The sequence below is a fragment of the Anoplophora glabripennis genome, unplaced genomic scaffold (assembly GCF_000390285.2).
Source record: "Anoplophora glabripennis isolate ALB-LARVAE unplaced genomic scaffold, Agla_2.0 scaffold658, whole genome shotgun sequence".
Lineage (NCBI taxonomy): Eukaryota > Metazoa > Arthropoda > Insecta > Coleoptera > Cerambycidae > Anoplophora > Anoplophora glabripennis.
This window is the reverse complement of record NW_019416734.1, coordinates 102948-119789: the sequence shown is the minus strand read 5'-3', so window position 1 is coordinate 119789 and position 16842 is coordinate 102948. Positions and strand designations below refer to the sequence as shown.

The window sequence follows — 16842 nt, the reverse complement described above, 5'->3', positions numbered from 1 at the left end:
TTGGTTAAATCCTGTTTGCTAAAAATAAGTATCTATAAGTATAATTGAAAATTAATTCAAACTCTAATCGTTATTCGAGCAACTGAAAGTTTTTATGAATAATTTTTTCTTAAAATATATTTTGTATCCTTTATCCTTTGGATGATTAAATCTGACAGATAACTGCCTTAGACCATTTTTAGTGTTCAAAATTTGTTTTTATTTGACGTTTATGTTACCTAATTGTTACTTTATATACTTTCTTTAAATGCCTCAGTAAATATATAATTTTTCATTACATTATATACCTTTATATACAGGGTGTCCCGGTACTTGATACAAAAAACTCGAGTACAAATAGATGAGGTCAAAATAATATCAGTTCTTCATATTATTTTTTTTTTCATACGGGCCTTCGTTAACAAGTTACGGGTCCTCAAAGGTGAAAATTAAAAAGTTATTTTTATTTCCAGTCTCTAAACTATTAACTTCAGCATGATGCAAATTTGGTGATCTATAACACATGAATACAGCTTGTTTTTAATGTTGTAAGTGAAACTTCATTATGCCCAGAAGCCAGATACGGACTATGCCCAATGGTTAACAACCCAGATTTTTGCATAGAAGACGATCGCAATCTGCCTGCATCAAAAATAAGTTCCATGAGGGTTTTGCCAGTGATAATACCCTTTTGGTTCAACTCGGTAAAATTAACAGTTTAGAAAATATTTGTGATTTTATGTCACAGTGCACATCGAGCGGCGCGCGGCACCTCCACCATTTTTTGTTTTTAATTTTTAAATGCACTTAATTACTATGTTAGAGCCGTATATATTTTTAAAATAAGAGCCTAGAAAATCTTACTGTCTGCTAATGTAATTTTCACTAACAAAATTTGACAAACACACTTTACACGTAACATAAAATAGAAGAACATAACAAGAATAAGTTAAAGTTAAAAAAATAATTTAAAAGAAAGAAATCTATCGGAATACATTCTCAATATGGGCACCTTCTACCTCCACACACTTCCTAAGTCTACGAATATTATTTGTTTGCACACGAAAAAGTATTTCTGGGCTATGTCTAATATTAACACAATGGAAATTAATTCTTTGTAGCAATTCATCCCTTGCCTGTACTGGGGTTGAGTACACTAAACTTTTCAGGTATCCCTACAGCAAGAAGTCCATCGGGTTAAAGTCTGGAGAACGTGGTGGCCAGGAAATTTGGCCTCCTCGCCCAATCCATTTATTATTAAACATAATTGATAAATAATTTCGAACATCATTATTGAAATGGGGAGGAGAACCATCGTGCACGAACCAAACGTTTCTTCGGGTGTCTAGTGGAACAACGTAATAGTGGCTGCAAATTATTTGGCAAAAACTCCTAATGTCGATGTCCATTCAGAAGCTCCTCAAAAACCTATGGAGATATTAAGTTATTACCCACTATTCCTGCCCATAGATTAATAGTGGGTAATAATTTAATAGGTGTATACGTTTTTGAGAAACGTCTGAATGGAATGTTATGTGTAAGGTGTGTTTGTCAAATTTGGTTAGTGAAAATTAAAGACAGTAAGATTTTCTAGGCTCTTATTTTAAAAATATGTACGGTTCATAGTGATTATGTTGAATTAAAAATTTGAAACAAAAAATGGTGGAGGCGCCGCTCAATATGCACTGTGACAAAATTACAAATATTTGCTAAACTGTTAATTTTACCGAGTTAAACCAAGCGGATATTATCGTTGGCAAATTCTTCAGGAAACTTATTTTTTATGCAGGCAGATTGCGATCGTCATCCATGCAAAAAAATCGGGGTTGTTAACCACTGGGCATAGTCCGTTCCTGGCGTTCTGAGCATAATGAAGTTTCACTTGCAACATCAAAAACAAGCTGTACGCATGTGTCATCGATCACCAAATTTGCATCATGCTGAAGTTAATTGTTTAGAGACTGTAAATAAAAATAACTTTTTAATTTTCTCCTTTCAGGGCCCGTAACTTATTAACGAAGGCCCGTATGAAAAAAAAAATAATATGAAGAACTCATATTATTTTGACCTCATCTATTTGTACTCGACTTTTTTGTATCAAGTACCGGGACACCCTCTATAGACTGCGACACGTTTTCGAAGTGAATATTTGTTCATACGGTGCGTATCAAAATTATTATTTTTTAGTAAAGTTTTAAGGAGAACATCATAATGCGTATAGCGTGACCTGTCTACATTTATTAGATGGAAAGCCATTTCAATTTGCGTTTCGAATTATATTCATAGAATAATAATATCCCTTTTCTTTAATATCAGAACATACATATATCCTTTGTCCTCATATATTAGGGTTGCCAGATTGCCAGCTATCGATTACCGAACACCAGTGGCGGCTCGTGCTATATGAAAATGGGTGGGCACAACTTAGTTATGTGTGTTTTGGGAGTGGGGTCACAGAAGACAGATGCACAGGCAAAACAAAAAAAAAACACAACACTTGCAAAATGTGATCTGTTCATTTGTTGAAACTTGTCAATGAAATGGCAAGGCAGTTTGTTTAACCCTAGATGCAAACCTTCGCATATGGCATGGAGCTACCGCTTACAACACCAGTTCCTTGAGGTACAAGTTATCAGATGACGATGGTACCTAAACCTATTTACTAGAATTACCGAACAAATTTGTGTTCGGTTTGCCTTTCATTCCGGACACGAACAATTGAGTTAATTACCGAACAGTCCGGACGAAATCCGGACGGTTGGCAACCCTATCATATATACATATCAGGTGTTATGTTTCCATGCCTTGACATAAATAAACATTTTTACAATTTATTTTTTTTTTTTTTCGTTCATTTTCTATACACTGGTTGACACAAGTTGTCACGAATCCCCCGATAACTTATAGGAATCATCAAAAAAAGTTTCAGATAAAAGTTGTAGGACGTTATGCTCTTAAGTTCGACCGAGATCAATTCGATAATATTAAATGGAATTTGTTATGCTAACAATCGATAGAGCGCCAAATTCTGCGTCCGAATTTTTTCTTGCAGGTCGTTTGGAGGTCAAACGTATTTTTTTGTGAATAACTTGACAAGATTAGTTTATTTGAAGAAAATTTGTAAGTAATATCCACAGATTTTTGAATAACAAGTTATTTGGTGACCTTAGATTAGATTTAACCTTTACCCGTGCCAATATTTACGATAATATTTCGAGTTGCTATGCAGTGGCGTCATCTCCCGATACTGCACCATGTAGGCCTAGATGCGCGCGCAGTGTGCTGAGGGCGTACCCGAACTCTCCTTCCTACTCTACATGACTCAAAGTGCACGCGGTGACACTGACGCCAACGGCAACGCAAGAGGGATCTCCCGCCCATTCCCACCTCTGTATTGCGCGGGCTTAGGTGCGCCCGACACCGACTCTATAAGACTGGTGAGTCGCAAGTGGCCTCAGTAGCGGCAAAGCATTTACGAGTCTCTGTCGAAGATGGTGGCAATGAGGAACGGCGGAGTTACAGAGCTTTACAAAACATCTCAGAGGATCACTATTGCCCAAGAAGTGGTTCCATCCATAGCGGCTTTAGAACCGAAATAAACGCCAGAGTTCTAAGAACGGATCCGCCCCCACACAACCTCACCCGAGAACAACAAGGATAGATTCAGAAATTCCTAACTAAGGCTAAGGAAGTAAAAGCGACGTCCAGATACATAGGCCATGACATAATAACCCGAAAAAGCATCGTGCTTTGAAAATATATTTAAATTAAGTATTATTAAATTTTTTGATCCACATTCTGATTCAACTGATGACTAATAATTTCTTTGGAATATAAATATTCTTACATATTCTTAAAATTTTGTCTCTAATTTGGAAAAGACACTTGCTGGTCTATACTACCTTTATTCTTACATTAATTTATTTCTATTTACGTGCTCCTCACTTTTTATCGAGGGTGAAGAAGAAGTTGAATTAATACTGTCATGATAGAGGTTTCTTATTAGATATGTGTGCTCACGTACCTCGCTTTTCAAAGAACGGTTAGTGTAGTTGCTAGAACTTCGCAGTCAGGGACCGTACCCGACTTCCAAAAGTTTTAATACACCGGCTTACAAATAATCCGTCTTATAGGTTCGACAAAGTTGTTATTTTCATCCCGAGGAACGTTATCAGGCAGTTTGGAAGTTCTCTGGAAAAGCTAATGTGATAAAATTTAGTGGTTTTATTACGCAAATATGTCAACTAACCGAATTATGCTTCAATAGCTTCTCTTCGAGTGAAGCTTTATTTTTTCGGTTTTGTGCAATTATATTTCATTGCCAGAGAAAAAATGATATAGGCACTTAAATCAACTCATCAAAGAATGCAATTAAATCTTTTAAAATAGCCAGTTCCATCAGTGAAGTTTAGCACAAACTTTAAACGGATAATCCTTACACCAGAAACACACCGTTTTCCAGATATGCACCTTTATATTTAAAATAATATATTTTTTAAATATGCCTGTAATGTGTAATGAATGGAAAAAATACCTTGTAGAATGTTGACCCATTATGGTTTTATTTTTGTACAAAAAACTGTCACAATTAAAATCGCTTATAATAGTCCGGTGAAAATAGACATTTCAAATAACGCAAATTCCGACAGAGCTAAATTTTGGTGGAGATCTTGGGTACACCTTTAGAAATAAAGTGTCAAAAGTCTTCATCAATCCCATGTGTGCTAAATAACTTATTCGGGGTCAAAGGTCAAAATTTGAGGTTGTATGGATTTTTTTCAAAAACGGTAAGTTTTATCAAAAAAGTAGCCTTGACAAAAATTATAGATCTTAAAATTATCTACAAAAATGGTCCTTATACTTTTTTTTTCTAAGAATCACCATTCCTGAGATATCGCGATTCTAGTAGTTGAAGGAGTCACGTTCTACATGCTATGCACACATTTCCACACCACCTGTGAAGTAGTGTACTTTGGCACGTTTTTTTAACGTGGTTTCCCCGGTAGGCCTACTCCACGAACTGTTATGACGAAATTTTTAGGGACAATGCTCTTTTAACTGCATGATGATTATTGATATTGGTTATTGACTTTAACTGTAGTTCCTATTTCTTTTGATATTTTAATCTGATTCATACTTCTCAAAATCGACTGCAACAATCATCTCTTCTTCTTGCTGGATGTTCATAAATTGTTCAAATGAAAATGAATCAGCTGTCTCTTCATCGAAATCACATGAATCTTCGTCTGTTGTATTCAATTGGACATTTGAGCAAGACTGGCTTTGGCAATAGTACATGCTGGAGAACACAGTAACCCTTCTACAGCCACATTTAGCACTACAGTCTTTTTTACAATTGCAAAAAATAGTGTTTAGGAGTTTTACTGGAGCAGATGGGAGTAAAGTTTGAATCGGTTCCAAAGTATTATCTGTTAATTTCCAACCCCAGATCGATGAGGACTTTTGACACTTTATTTCTAATGGTGTACCTAAGGTCTCCACCAAAATTTAGCTCTGTCGGAATTTTCGTTATTTGACCACTATTTTTAAGGCTCATTTAACCAGACTATAAAAATTATTTTCGTAAAATTTGACAAATTTGAGTAAAAAGTTATCAGTTAAACGTAGAATTTTCTTAAAACAGAGAACCAGTCACAATTATAAGAAATCTTTCTTTGAAAACATTGTTAAAATATAGTGATAAACCTCAAAGTTCGAAAATGGTGCATTTCTGAATAAGAATTGTATAAACATTTTATGTTTACCTGATGAATGTTTCCTTAATGTCCGTGCATTCCTTGTTGGATATCTTATTTAAACATTAATATTAAATAAATGACAAGATGTAGATAGGGGACCTATCTACGTTTTTAATAGAAATTTGAGAGTGGAGATATGGGATAGGGAAGATTGGCTTCCCAACTCTAACTATCTACAAAAATGGTCCTTATACTTTTTTTCTAAGAATCACCATTCCTGAGATATCGCGATTCCAATAGTTGAAGGAGTCACGTTCTACATGATATGCACACATTTCCACATCACCTGTGAAGTAGCGTACTTTGGCACGTTTTTTAACGTGGTTTCCCCGGTAGGCCTACTCCACGAACTGTTATGATGGAATTTTTAGGGACAATACTCTTTTAACTGCATGATGATTATTGATATTGGTTATTGACTTTAAATGTAGTTCCGATTTCTTTTGATATTTTAATCTGATCCATACTTTTCAAAGTCGACTTCAACAGTCATGTCTTCTTCCATTTCTACTTCTTCTTTCTCTTCTTCTTGCTGGATGTTCATAAATTGTTCAAATGAAAATGAATCAGCTGTCTCTTCATCGAAATCACATGAATATTCGTCTGTTGTATTCAATTGGACATTTGAGCAAGACTGACTTTGGCAATAGTACACTCTGGAGAACACAATAACCCTACTCTTCTACAGCCACATTTAGCACTACAGCCTTTTTTACAATTGCAAAAAATAGTGTTTAGGAGTTTTACCGGAGCAGATGGGAGTAAAGTTTGAATCGGTTCCAAAGTATTATCTGTTAATTTCCAACCCCAGTCTTCTTGGTTCAGTTGATTGCCTAGCCATGTCTGAACTTAATAGTATACTCGATACAAGTGTTGATTAGCAGAAGCCGATGCTGAAGGAAGACAAAATAGTCGTACTTTTTTCTTGTTTCGTGTATTTTTTACAAAAGTTTTTACAATAGAGTAGCCAAATGCGGGTAGAGGGGATTGACTAAGGGACTGAGCTTCTTTTTAGTGTATATTCTCAGAATAGTATAGTTTATACATATAAGAGACACAAATAGGCATTTTTACTTGTATTAAATGCCTGACTATGTATATACGCGGCATATATGTATGTGCATATCATGTAGAACGTGACTCCTTCAACTTTTAGAATCGCGATATCTCGGGAATGGTGATTCTTAGAAAAAAATGTATAAGGATCATTTTTGTAGATAATATTAAGATCTATAATTTTTGTCTGACCTGCTTTTCTGATAAAACTTACCGTTTTCGAAAAAATCCAAAAAACCTCAAATTTTGACCTTTGACCCCCGAATAACTTTTGTAGCACACATAGGATCGATGAGGACTTTTGACACTTTATTTCTAATGGTGTACCCAAGGTCTTCACCAAAATTTGTCGGAATTTTCATTATTTGACCACTATTTTTATGACTAATTTGACCGGACTAAAAAAATTATTTTCATAAAATTTGACAAATTTGAGTAAAAAGTTATCAGTTAAACGTAGAATTTTCTTAAAACAGAGAACCAGTCACAATTATAAGAAATCTTTCTTTAAAAACATTGTTAAAATATAGTGATAAACCTCATAAGTTCGAAAATGGTGCATTTCTGAATAAGAATTGTATAAACATTTTATATTTACCTGACGAATATTTCCTTAATGTCCGTGCATTCCTTGTTGGATATCTTATTTAAACATTAATATTAAATAAATGACAAGATGTAGATAGGGGACCTATCTACGTTTTTAATAGAGATTTGAGAGTGGAGATATCGGATAGGGAAGATTGGCTTCCCAACTCTAATACTCAATATTTAAAGTACTTAGTTTTTCGGGATGTTATGCCGTGGTTTAAGTACCGCCAATTACATACTTACATTGAACTTCCCTGTTATTCTCAGACTAGGACTATTCTCGCCTCACAGATGGGACCGACTCGCTATTACGAGTAGAAACCCTAATGTTGATTTTGGTTCTTGTTGTTGGTTCTAAAGGTGTTCTGAAACGTTCCGTGACGACCTCTGTATAGGTCGCATCCAATACTTGCAAAAGTTTCGCAATTCTTCCCTGCGAGTATCTTCAATGGCGACCTGCAAAAGCTTTGTCGCTACTTAAACGCTTGCGTCCTCACCACTGGTCTTATAGCGTCGATCAGTATCATTGCTGATGCTCAAATCTTTAGTTCACTGACGGGTGCAAGACTGATGAGACCTCAGGGGTATCAGTGGCATGCAACCAGAGATGAACTTGTTTTATTCTCTGTATACCAAAGCCTAGAAAATCTCAAATGAAGACGTAGAAATGATCAAATATGCATATATAGTAAGGCAGAGTATCGTAGGCTTTTGTCCCACGTGATTACTTTCCGTGCAGTTTTGAAGTGTGTCAGTGGCCTATCTCTGTTGGAGCTGGAAAATCATAGAGGCTGACCTGGAATCCCAGTCACAGCAATATAACTGACAAAGAGAAAGCCGATATGCTGGGGCCCTAACCAATACATATTCAAACTACTATATAATAGATAATTGGATAAAAGAACAGTGTTTAGAAAAATGGTCACGTAGATTTAGTCTGCGACAGGCTTTTCAAGCAAATTGAAATATTGGTTTGTTTAGCAGAAGTAGAATTATGATTGTTGCAGGACCTTAAACAGGTTATGGAAGTCTAAATAAGCACCTCAACAGAACTGGGCTGACTGACGAATTGCAAGTAATACGGACACGCAGACGAGGATACATACCCTCTGAGACTATTCTTGCTTAGTGGATAAAAGACACAAATATCTGCTAGCAGTAATTCTCAGGATGTTAGAGAAACTCCGACAGAGCTAGTGCTTACCTTCGCACGTAGTATGGGCCTGTTTTAAAAATTTTTATTAGCAACTTGCAAACTGAGACCTAAGATCTTAGTGTTGCGGATAACTATGCCACCTCTACGGCAACAACACCAATGGTGAATAGTAGTGGTTAGCAGCTGGAATCAATTGCAATGAAACACCAAAAAAATTTTTAATTCTGTCGACAAATCGTAAACTATTGTTTATAACTATCGAAATCATGAAATTGAAGTATTTGTCTTTATAGTTGCTTAAAGAAAGTAATACGCCGTAATATGCCAATTTCCACAAACTGAGCTATTCGACGCAATAATTAGTTTGAAATATTTTGTATATCTTTTTTTGCACAACGAGGAACTTTCAAAATATGACGAAGTATATGTAAATATTTTATACAAATCTGTTGACAGAAATATAACTAATGTAGGAAACGATATCTGGAAATCGATATGAGTTAGGTAGATGTCTCTAAAACGGCAAGTGTTCTATTTGTCTATTTTATTTAGCCAGACATATATCTATATCATCAGAAATAACAGCTGCCATGCAAATTCTTATACAGGGTAGCCCATCGAAAACGTACCGCAAGGCATTACAGGGTAGTAAAGAACTTTTCGGCAAAACCCAAAAACAGGTCAAATTTGTTTCTGAGGGCGACAACTTTTGGCTCAAAAAGCATACCAAAATCTTCAACCCCCTGAGTGGGGGTGCTATCCCCTAAATTTTTTCAAATGGGAATGGGGGTCATGTGGGGGGTCATTAGAAAGGGCATTTAATTCTCTATACATCAATTCTTACTTTTTGAAAATCGATTCATTATTTTAGAAAATATGCAGCTTTGAAAATACGAACAATATTTTTGACGAGAAATGCGAAAATCGATTTAATTTTACTTCAAAACTTACGGTATTAGTCAAGTAAATGCTGAAAATGTTGTCCGCCAACTTGCATACAATGATACAGGTTGTCTTCAAACCGTTGTCGAACATTCTGGAGCACTTGCGGTGTTACTTCGCGACATACATTAATGATTCGTCCTCGCAGATCTTCCAAGGTATCAGGTGGAGTGCTGTAAACTTTGCTTTTAATGTGCCCCCAGAGAAAGAAATCTAAAGGATTTAAGTCGGGTGACCGAGGGGGCCACTCAATTGCACCTCTTCGTCCTATCCAGCGTCCTGGAAACGTCTCATTTAGGTAATTGCGCACATTGAGCGAGTAATGTGGAGGAGCTCCGTCTTGCTGGAAAATCAGTTCGTGTTCATTGTAAGCAGGGTCGTCCTCTATGATATTTGTTAGAGCTGGGTCGATGACATTTTGTAGTAAATCCAAGTACATATCGCCTGTCAAATTTCCAGGAAGGAAAAAAGGACCTACAATGGAATTTCCAAAAATACCTGCCCATACATTCAACTTCTGGGGGTGTTGGGAGTGTGTCTCATGGAAAATCCTTGGATTGGTATCAGCCCAGTAACGACAATTATGGCGATTCACTAAACCATTCAAGAAGAACGTACACTCGTCCGAAAAACACACATTAAAGAGGAAATTATCGTTTATCGCTCGTTCAGTCATTATTTCGCAAAATTGCAAACGACGATCAAAATCGTCTTCATTTAGCTCTTGCACTAGCCGAATCTTATAAGGATGGAATTTGTATTTTTTTAATATTCGTTGGACACTTGTACGACTCACTCCTGTCGCAGTAGCCAATTGCATTGTACTCAGCGTACTATCCATTGCCACTTGCCCCAATACCGCTATTTCCGTAGGTTCATTTAGTACCGGATTTTCAACCTGCCTCTTTTTGTTATGAACGGAGCCAGTTTCGCGAAATTTGGCCACCAATTCGCGAACAATTTTTCCAGACGCATGTTTCTCAGGATGCCGTTGGTTGAACAGTTCGGCGACCCGATTTCCGCATTCATTGTTTTTGAAAAAAAGCTCAATAATTTCTACTCTTTCTGGAATTGAGTACACCATAATTAATCAATTTAAAAGACTCGGCAGTATTGGTACTCTTCAACTACAAGTCACAAGACAGTTATCTAGCAACTTCTTGTGGCCTATCTAAATACGAAACAAAAAGCGGACAATTTTTTGCTCACCAAAATCAGGCTAAAGAATTCGCAAATCAGAAAAAAAAAAACAGCGAATTCTTTTGAAGGAATTTACCAAGCTAATACCGTAAGTTTTGAAGTAAAATTAAATCGATTTTCGCATTTCTCGTCAAAAATATTGTTCGTATTTTCAAAGCTGCATATTTTCTAAAATAATGGATCGATTTTCAAAAAGTAAGAATCGATGTATAGAGAATTAAAAGCCCTTTCTAATGACCCCCCACTTGACCCCCATTCCCATTTAAAAAAATTTGGGGGATGGCACCCCCACTTAGGGGGTTGAAGATTTTGCTATGCTTTTTGCGCCAAAAGTTGTCCCCTTCAGAAGCAGACTTTACCTGATTTTGGATTTTGCCGAAAAGTTCATTACTACCCTGTAATGCCTTGGGTACGTTTTCGATGGGCTACCCTGTATAACTAAACAATTGAAGGTAGAATAAAAATCAAGTATCTGGTTAAATTGCATTGTTAAAAAAATGATTATATGATTATTGTTCGCTTAGTAAAATTTTTTATTCCATTATTTATTTTCTTATTGTATGCACTTATTTCAATAAAAACGTAAAGTTAAAATATGACAGGAAAAATCTTTCAAATTTCGAAACAGGTTTCCATCCCGTTTCACGTATTTGCGTCACGAAATTAGAAAGAAAATCTTCAGTTTATTTGAGCCCCTCGTTTGCCAAAAAAAAAATAGAAATAGTGGCAAAAAGCACAGTTCACAAATGCTGCGGAATAAATCGACATAAGGAATTTATTATGTTAAAAACGATTTTATATTTATATAGCACCACGTGTCTTGACTACTAAACTGACTAAATCATATGTGGGTTAGGAACTTTCGGTAAACAGACGGGAACACACAGAATTCCCACAAACCGCGAAAGGGTTCCCGATGCATATGAGATGTATTCCCAATGGTACTCATGTCTCACTACCAGGATATCTAATTTTCTGCCACTCAATCATTAAGTACATTTCCTTAGACTTTACAGCATTACGAGCTGCTATACTTATCCTACACGTGGCTAGAAATATGGGGTGTTTCCTAAGTTAGTGCAGAAAGTAATGTGAAGTATTCTATACCCAAATTAAGTTTGGTTAAAGAAAAATAGATCTTAAGGCTGTAGCTTCCGAGCTACAAGATTTTCAAAATAAAAAAACATTGCTAATATCTAAATCAGTTGAGATATGTATAACAAATTTGGTACATGTTTTTAGTTTGTTGGTAAGTACAAAAATATTATAGAGTTTGTTAGTAACCAGTGCCGGAGCTATGGGTACTATTATGTCTATCATAATAGACAAAATGTGTCTTCAAACGATACTTTGCATTTTTTCATTTTTTATTTTTTTTACATTTGTTCATATTTTTTCCTTTTAGCGACGAAATTGATTCTCTTTTTCTTTTCCAATATGTAAGTATTATGATATTATGTAGTATGTTATGAACAAGTTGAACCAAATAATTTAATTTTTTTATTTAATTATTTCTTGGGAAAGCGGTCACAAATAAAATTCATCAACATAAAAGCTTACAGATTTATTAAAATTACGTATGTTTTGGGAATTTTTTGCCATCTTCAGATTTTACAGAAAACCTTGTTACCGTTACCTACTGTGCAAAAATAAGTAACAAAATAATTGGCATTAGCATAATATTTTTCTTAAATACTCACACTATAATAACAACAGTCCATTTTTATAACACTATAAATTTTAAACTTTTAAGTTGGCGTAAGTATGCAATGTATTATAAAAATAATAAAAAAAGATTTACACTTTTTTTAACTTTCGTCAACAACATATTAAATAGAAATGAAATATTTAAGCTATTCAAACGACGAAAACAAAGCAAAGGACAAGAACTGGAACGTTTGTAAAAATTAGCAAGAAAAGAGTTTTTTTAATTAATATATAGGAAGTGTAAAAATCTGCAACATATACCGGGTGGGCATTTATCATAAGACAAAATAATATCTCGGTTCGACTTGATTATTTCGAAAAAAGTTTCATACAAAAAGGGCACGGAGGAGACCATTAAAAGGTCCGGTCTGACCGGAAGTGGTGTTTTTAGACTGAAAGTTGTTTTTTTTTAACGGAAACATCCATTTTTTACCACGGATTTCGATTGACGAAAAAAAATACTTTTTGTTATTATTTTTTCAATTTAACCCACATTTTGGCCATAAAAAATAAAAAAAGCAAGAATCATGAGACAACAGAGTACCTTGTTGGAACCACTTTTTTTTTTAATGTTTCATACAAAAGTTGTATGATAAAAATTGGGCTATCTTGGCATGACCTTGAAAATGACCTTGACCTTAACTTCAAGGTCGTTTGAAGATTAATACACACTTCAGTCTTCAGCAAATCATAAAAATCTTCAGAAATCTGAAGAAATTCTTCATTTCACCGAAAACAAGCACCCCGAAGGGAAAAAACTACTACGCCCAAGTCGTTATTCTTGGATTATTGGGTAGTGCTAAAAGTACTTAATAATTATACAGTTTTACGACCTTAAAATGACCTTAATATCTGATCTTGTTCTTAAGGTTCATATCTTATTGTAAAACTTCCGCTCTTGTAATTTCCGAGGTCAAAAAAGAGGGTCCTATTTAAAACTTTGAATTTGATCTTTGAACGACCTTGATGTCAAGGTCAAGGTCATTTTAAAGGTCATGCGAAGATAGCCTCCTCTTCATCCTCCAATTTTTGTATGAAACTATTAAAAAAAGTGATTCCAACAAGGTACTCCGTTGTCTCAAGAGATTCATGTTTTTTTTGTTTTTATGGCCATTTTGTAGCAAAATATGGGCTAAATTGAAAAAATAAAAACAAAAAGTTTTTTTTCGTTTTTCAATCAATATCCGTGGCAAAAAATAGGTATTTCCATTTAAAAAATCAACTTATGGTCTAAAAACACCACTTCCGGTCTAGACCTTGAGTCGTAATATAGACGTTTCAATGACCCCCTCGATGCCCTACAATTTTTATCTGAAACTTTTTTCGAAATACTCAAGTCCAACCAAGATATTATTTTGTCTCAAGATAAATACCCCACCCGGTATACTTTAACAATTTATTATTATTTTGTTCAATGCTTAGAATTTCAACATTAATTAAAATCGCCAATATAATATGTACCATTGCATTTATTTAGTGTTCATCACTGACGCAAGTTAAAAGTTTGTAAATCTTTTATTAATTCTAATAATGTAATAAATGTTATTGCATATTTACTACAATTTAAAAATTTTCAATTTATATTTATAAAATTGCATTGTTATAAATATAACTAAACTGTGATTTAAAGAAAGAAATAATATTAATTATGCCATTTCCAAAAATTAAAAATATATATTTTGTTATTCCTATTAGTATGGATATAACAATAAGGCTCTTTTGTAAAATCTGAGGATGGGAAAAAATTCCTGAAACGAAAATAACTTTAATAAAGTAGAAGAATTTTATTTATGAGCGCTAGCTGTTCCAGGGAATAATTAAAAAATTAAAATTAGTTTGCATCCCGGTCAGGATATTTATACATGTTAAAAATATAAAATGAATTATGATACTACGCTACAGGGGTAGCTTTTATTATACCAATCAGCTATTGGTTGTCGTAGTTGCTCTTCATTTACAATAGGGTCTTTGTAAATTAATTACGTACTTAGGAAACACCCTGTATGCCTTATTAAATACCTACTCCTTAGTATTTAATACTTTCAGTTAACTTCAAATTTGTTAAAATGAACTTTTAAATAAAAATTTCTATTTATCTTACAGATATTTAAAAGTGGACGTCTTTGCTTCTTTTTCTTATCTATTATAATTCCAAAATATAGCTACATATTCTACATAAAACTGTTTGGCAACATGAAAATTCTGCTAATTTAACATGATATGGCGTTAAAATCCCAACAATAGTAATGTATTGACGTTAAATTTTTCATCTAGAGGTAAAAGGACATAGCCCACCAGATGTCAGTGATTGCGTTGGTGTCAGATTACAATTTTTTTTAATATAGGTAACATGAAACTTGTTTTATTCTTTAATAGAACACTCTGTATACGTTATTGAAAGGAGCAAACTGTTTGGTGGTTTAAGGTTTGTGTTCATATGTAATAATAATGTATGATGTTAAAATATTGTGCCATAAGCTTCATGGGATAATGAAAGATTATAGTAGTGGCTTAGCAACTAAATGTATCTAGCACAGTATGATTGTGGCATTGGATTTATCCTGCTTAGTATTAGAGATAGAGTTGTCAAATTTTATATGATTAAAATCATAACAGTTCTTTACAAATAAATGCAAATGTACAGGATGTTACAATAAAAAAGTATAGTTTAAAGTTTTATTTGAAAAAGAGGTAACCTGTCTTCGATGCATCATCACTATCATCAAATCGATCATGTCCTTTTACGTCGAGATGTTAAATTTGAGGTCAAAAAGTATCTTGTATATAATATGTAACTGAAATAAAAAATATTAAGTGTGAATGTTTTACTAAAAATACGAAGGCACGTAAATTTTTATTTTTTTATTTTTTTGACATTATTAAATTTTTGTATTAGTGTTTATTGGTACGTCTGACAAGTAAACTGATACTCCACAAGGAGGAATCAATTACCTACTGTGTAGAAATTATCAGGTTAATTTTCCAATACACCCGTTTATTTTTTTCTCTTCTCTCTTCTTTGTCGTGTGGATCTACAAGTTACAAGGATTTTTAAACCTGAAACAAAGAAATTGCTTCTTTATTCGTTTACATACAACTAAATATAGTTATTACTTTATTTTACATAAAATTGAAAATTACTTTACTATTACAGATCATACAGTAATTAAATATATTCGAATTCACAAACAACAGAAAGCATATATTTTATGCAAATGTTATAAAAGTTACTGTAGATATTAAAAGTATGGTTATCAAGGAAAGAAAAGCAGTGCTATGTTCTAAAGAAGTAAATTGGTAATGTGTACAAAAAAATTGTTAAGGGTAACTATGGTTCTATAACCGTACTAAGTAATTTATATTTTACAAACGGAAAGATTTCAGTTTCAGAGAAACATAATTTTAATTGAATTATATTATAATAAGGTTTAGAAACACGAATTGATGACAGCAACTAATAAATGTTCCTTCTGAGATCCTTTTCCTGCTTAGCGATATCGTCAATTGGATACAATTATGTTTGTACTCATTTCCTCGAACGAAACCTGCTTTATATCAGCTCTAATCGGAATAGCTCAAAAATAACAACTGACGTGTCTTGGTGTTTTTCGTAAAGCTTCTTTTTTCTTTCACACTCAATATTCCTCTCTTTAAACATATTTGAAATAATTAAGTATTATGAACATTATAAGTGGTGATATAAAAAAAATTTTCGCACATGTTGATTATTTTCATATTTCACGCCTATATTTCAAATCCTCATTTTATATACTTTGTTAAGTAAATATCTTTCACCTTCATACCACGACCATTTAATGCAAGCGATAGCGTACACACGTGTTTGCACCAGCTGGTTTCCATCGCCTGGAAAAAAAAACAGCATGCGATGCATCCCTGCATGCTCTGCACTACCAGAGATCAAAGGACGCGTTCTCTAAAATTCCTTTCACGTGTTTCTTTGTCTTTTTTTCTAGAAACGCCGCTATGGCTGCTGCTGCAAATCTCTCCGATAAAGAACGAACGGGACTTGGTGGTGCTCTTCCTGCTGACGTTCCGGGACATCACCGCTTTGAAACAACCTATAGAGACGGACGATACCAAAGGAGGTAAGAATAAAAATTAGAAATCAACTCGTTAAAACACGTTAAGCGCCAAAGAAAATTTGATATATTCATCACTGGGCTTATGAATGCACCTTATGGTGCCTTTCAAACTAAGCCTTTATCTATCAATAAGTCCTTCTGCTGCAAAATTTTCAAAAATATAAAACAGACACCGGTGTCTGCACTGGCCCTGTGATTAAATTTTGCCTTGTTAGGCCAAAGCAGACACGTTTTGCAGACACATCATGATCTATCACATGGCCAAAACAGACACATTTAGCAGACACATAATTGTTAGCAGACACGTCCGAACCTGAATTTTCTGGCGGGGTATGTTATAATGGCGTGG

The 16842-nt window shown here is 34.2% G+C and overlaps 1 protein-coding gene across 1 annotated transcript in view; it reads left to right on the top strand.

Annotated features, from left to right (window-relative positions):
- LOC108913488 (potassium voltage-gated channel protein eag) overlaps positions 1 to 16842 on the top strand; it is a 140539-nt gene that overhangs the window by 37538 nt on the left and 86159 nt on the right. The window contains exon 2 of the mRNA XM_023455345.1: positions 16365 to 16496. Within this exon, the coding sequence (XP_023311113.1) occupies positions 16365 to 16496 (132 nt within the window). The remainder of the gene's footprint in view (positions 1 to 16364; positions 16497 to 16842) is intronic.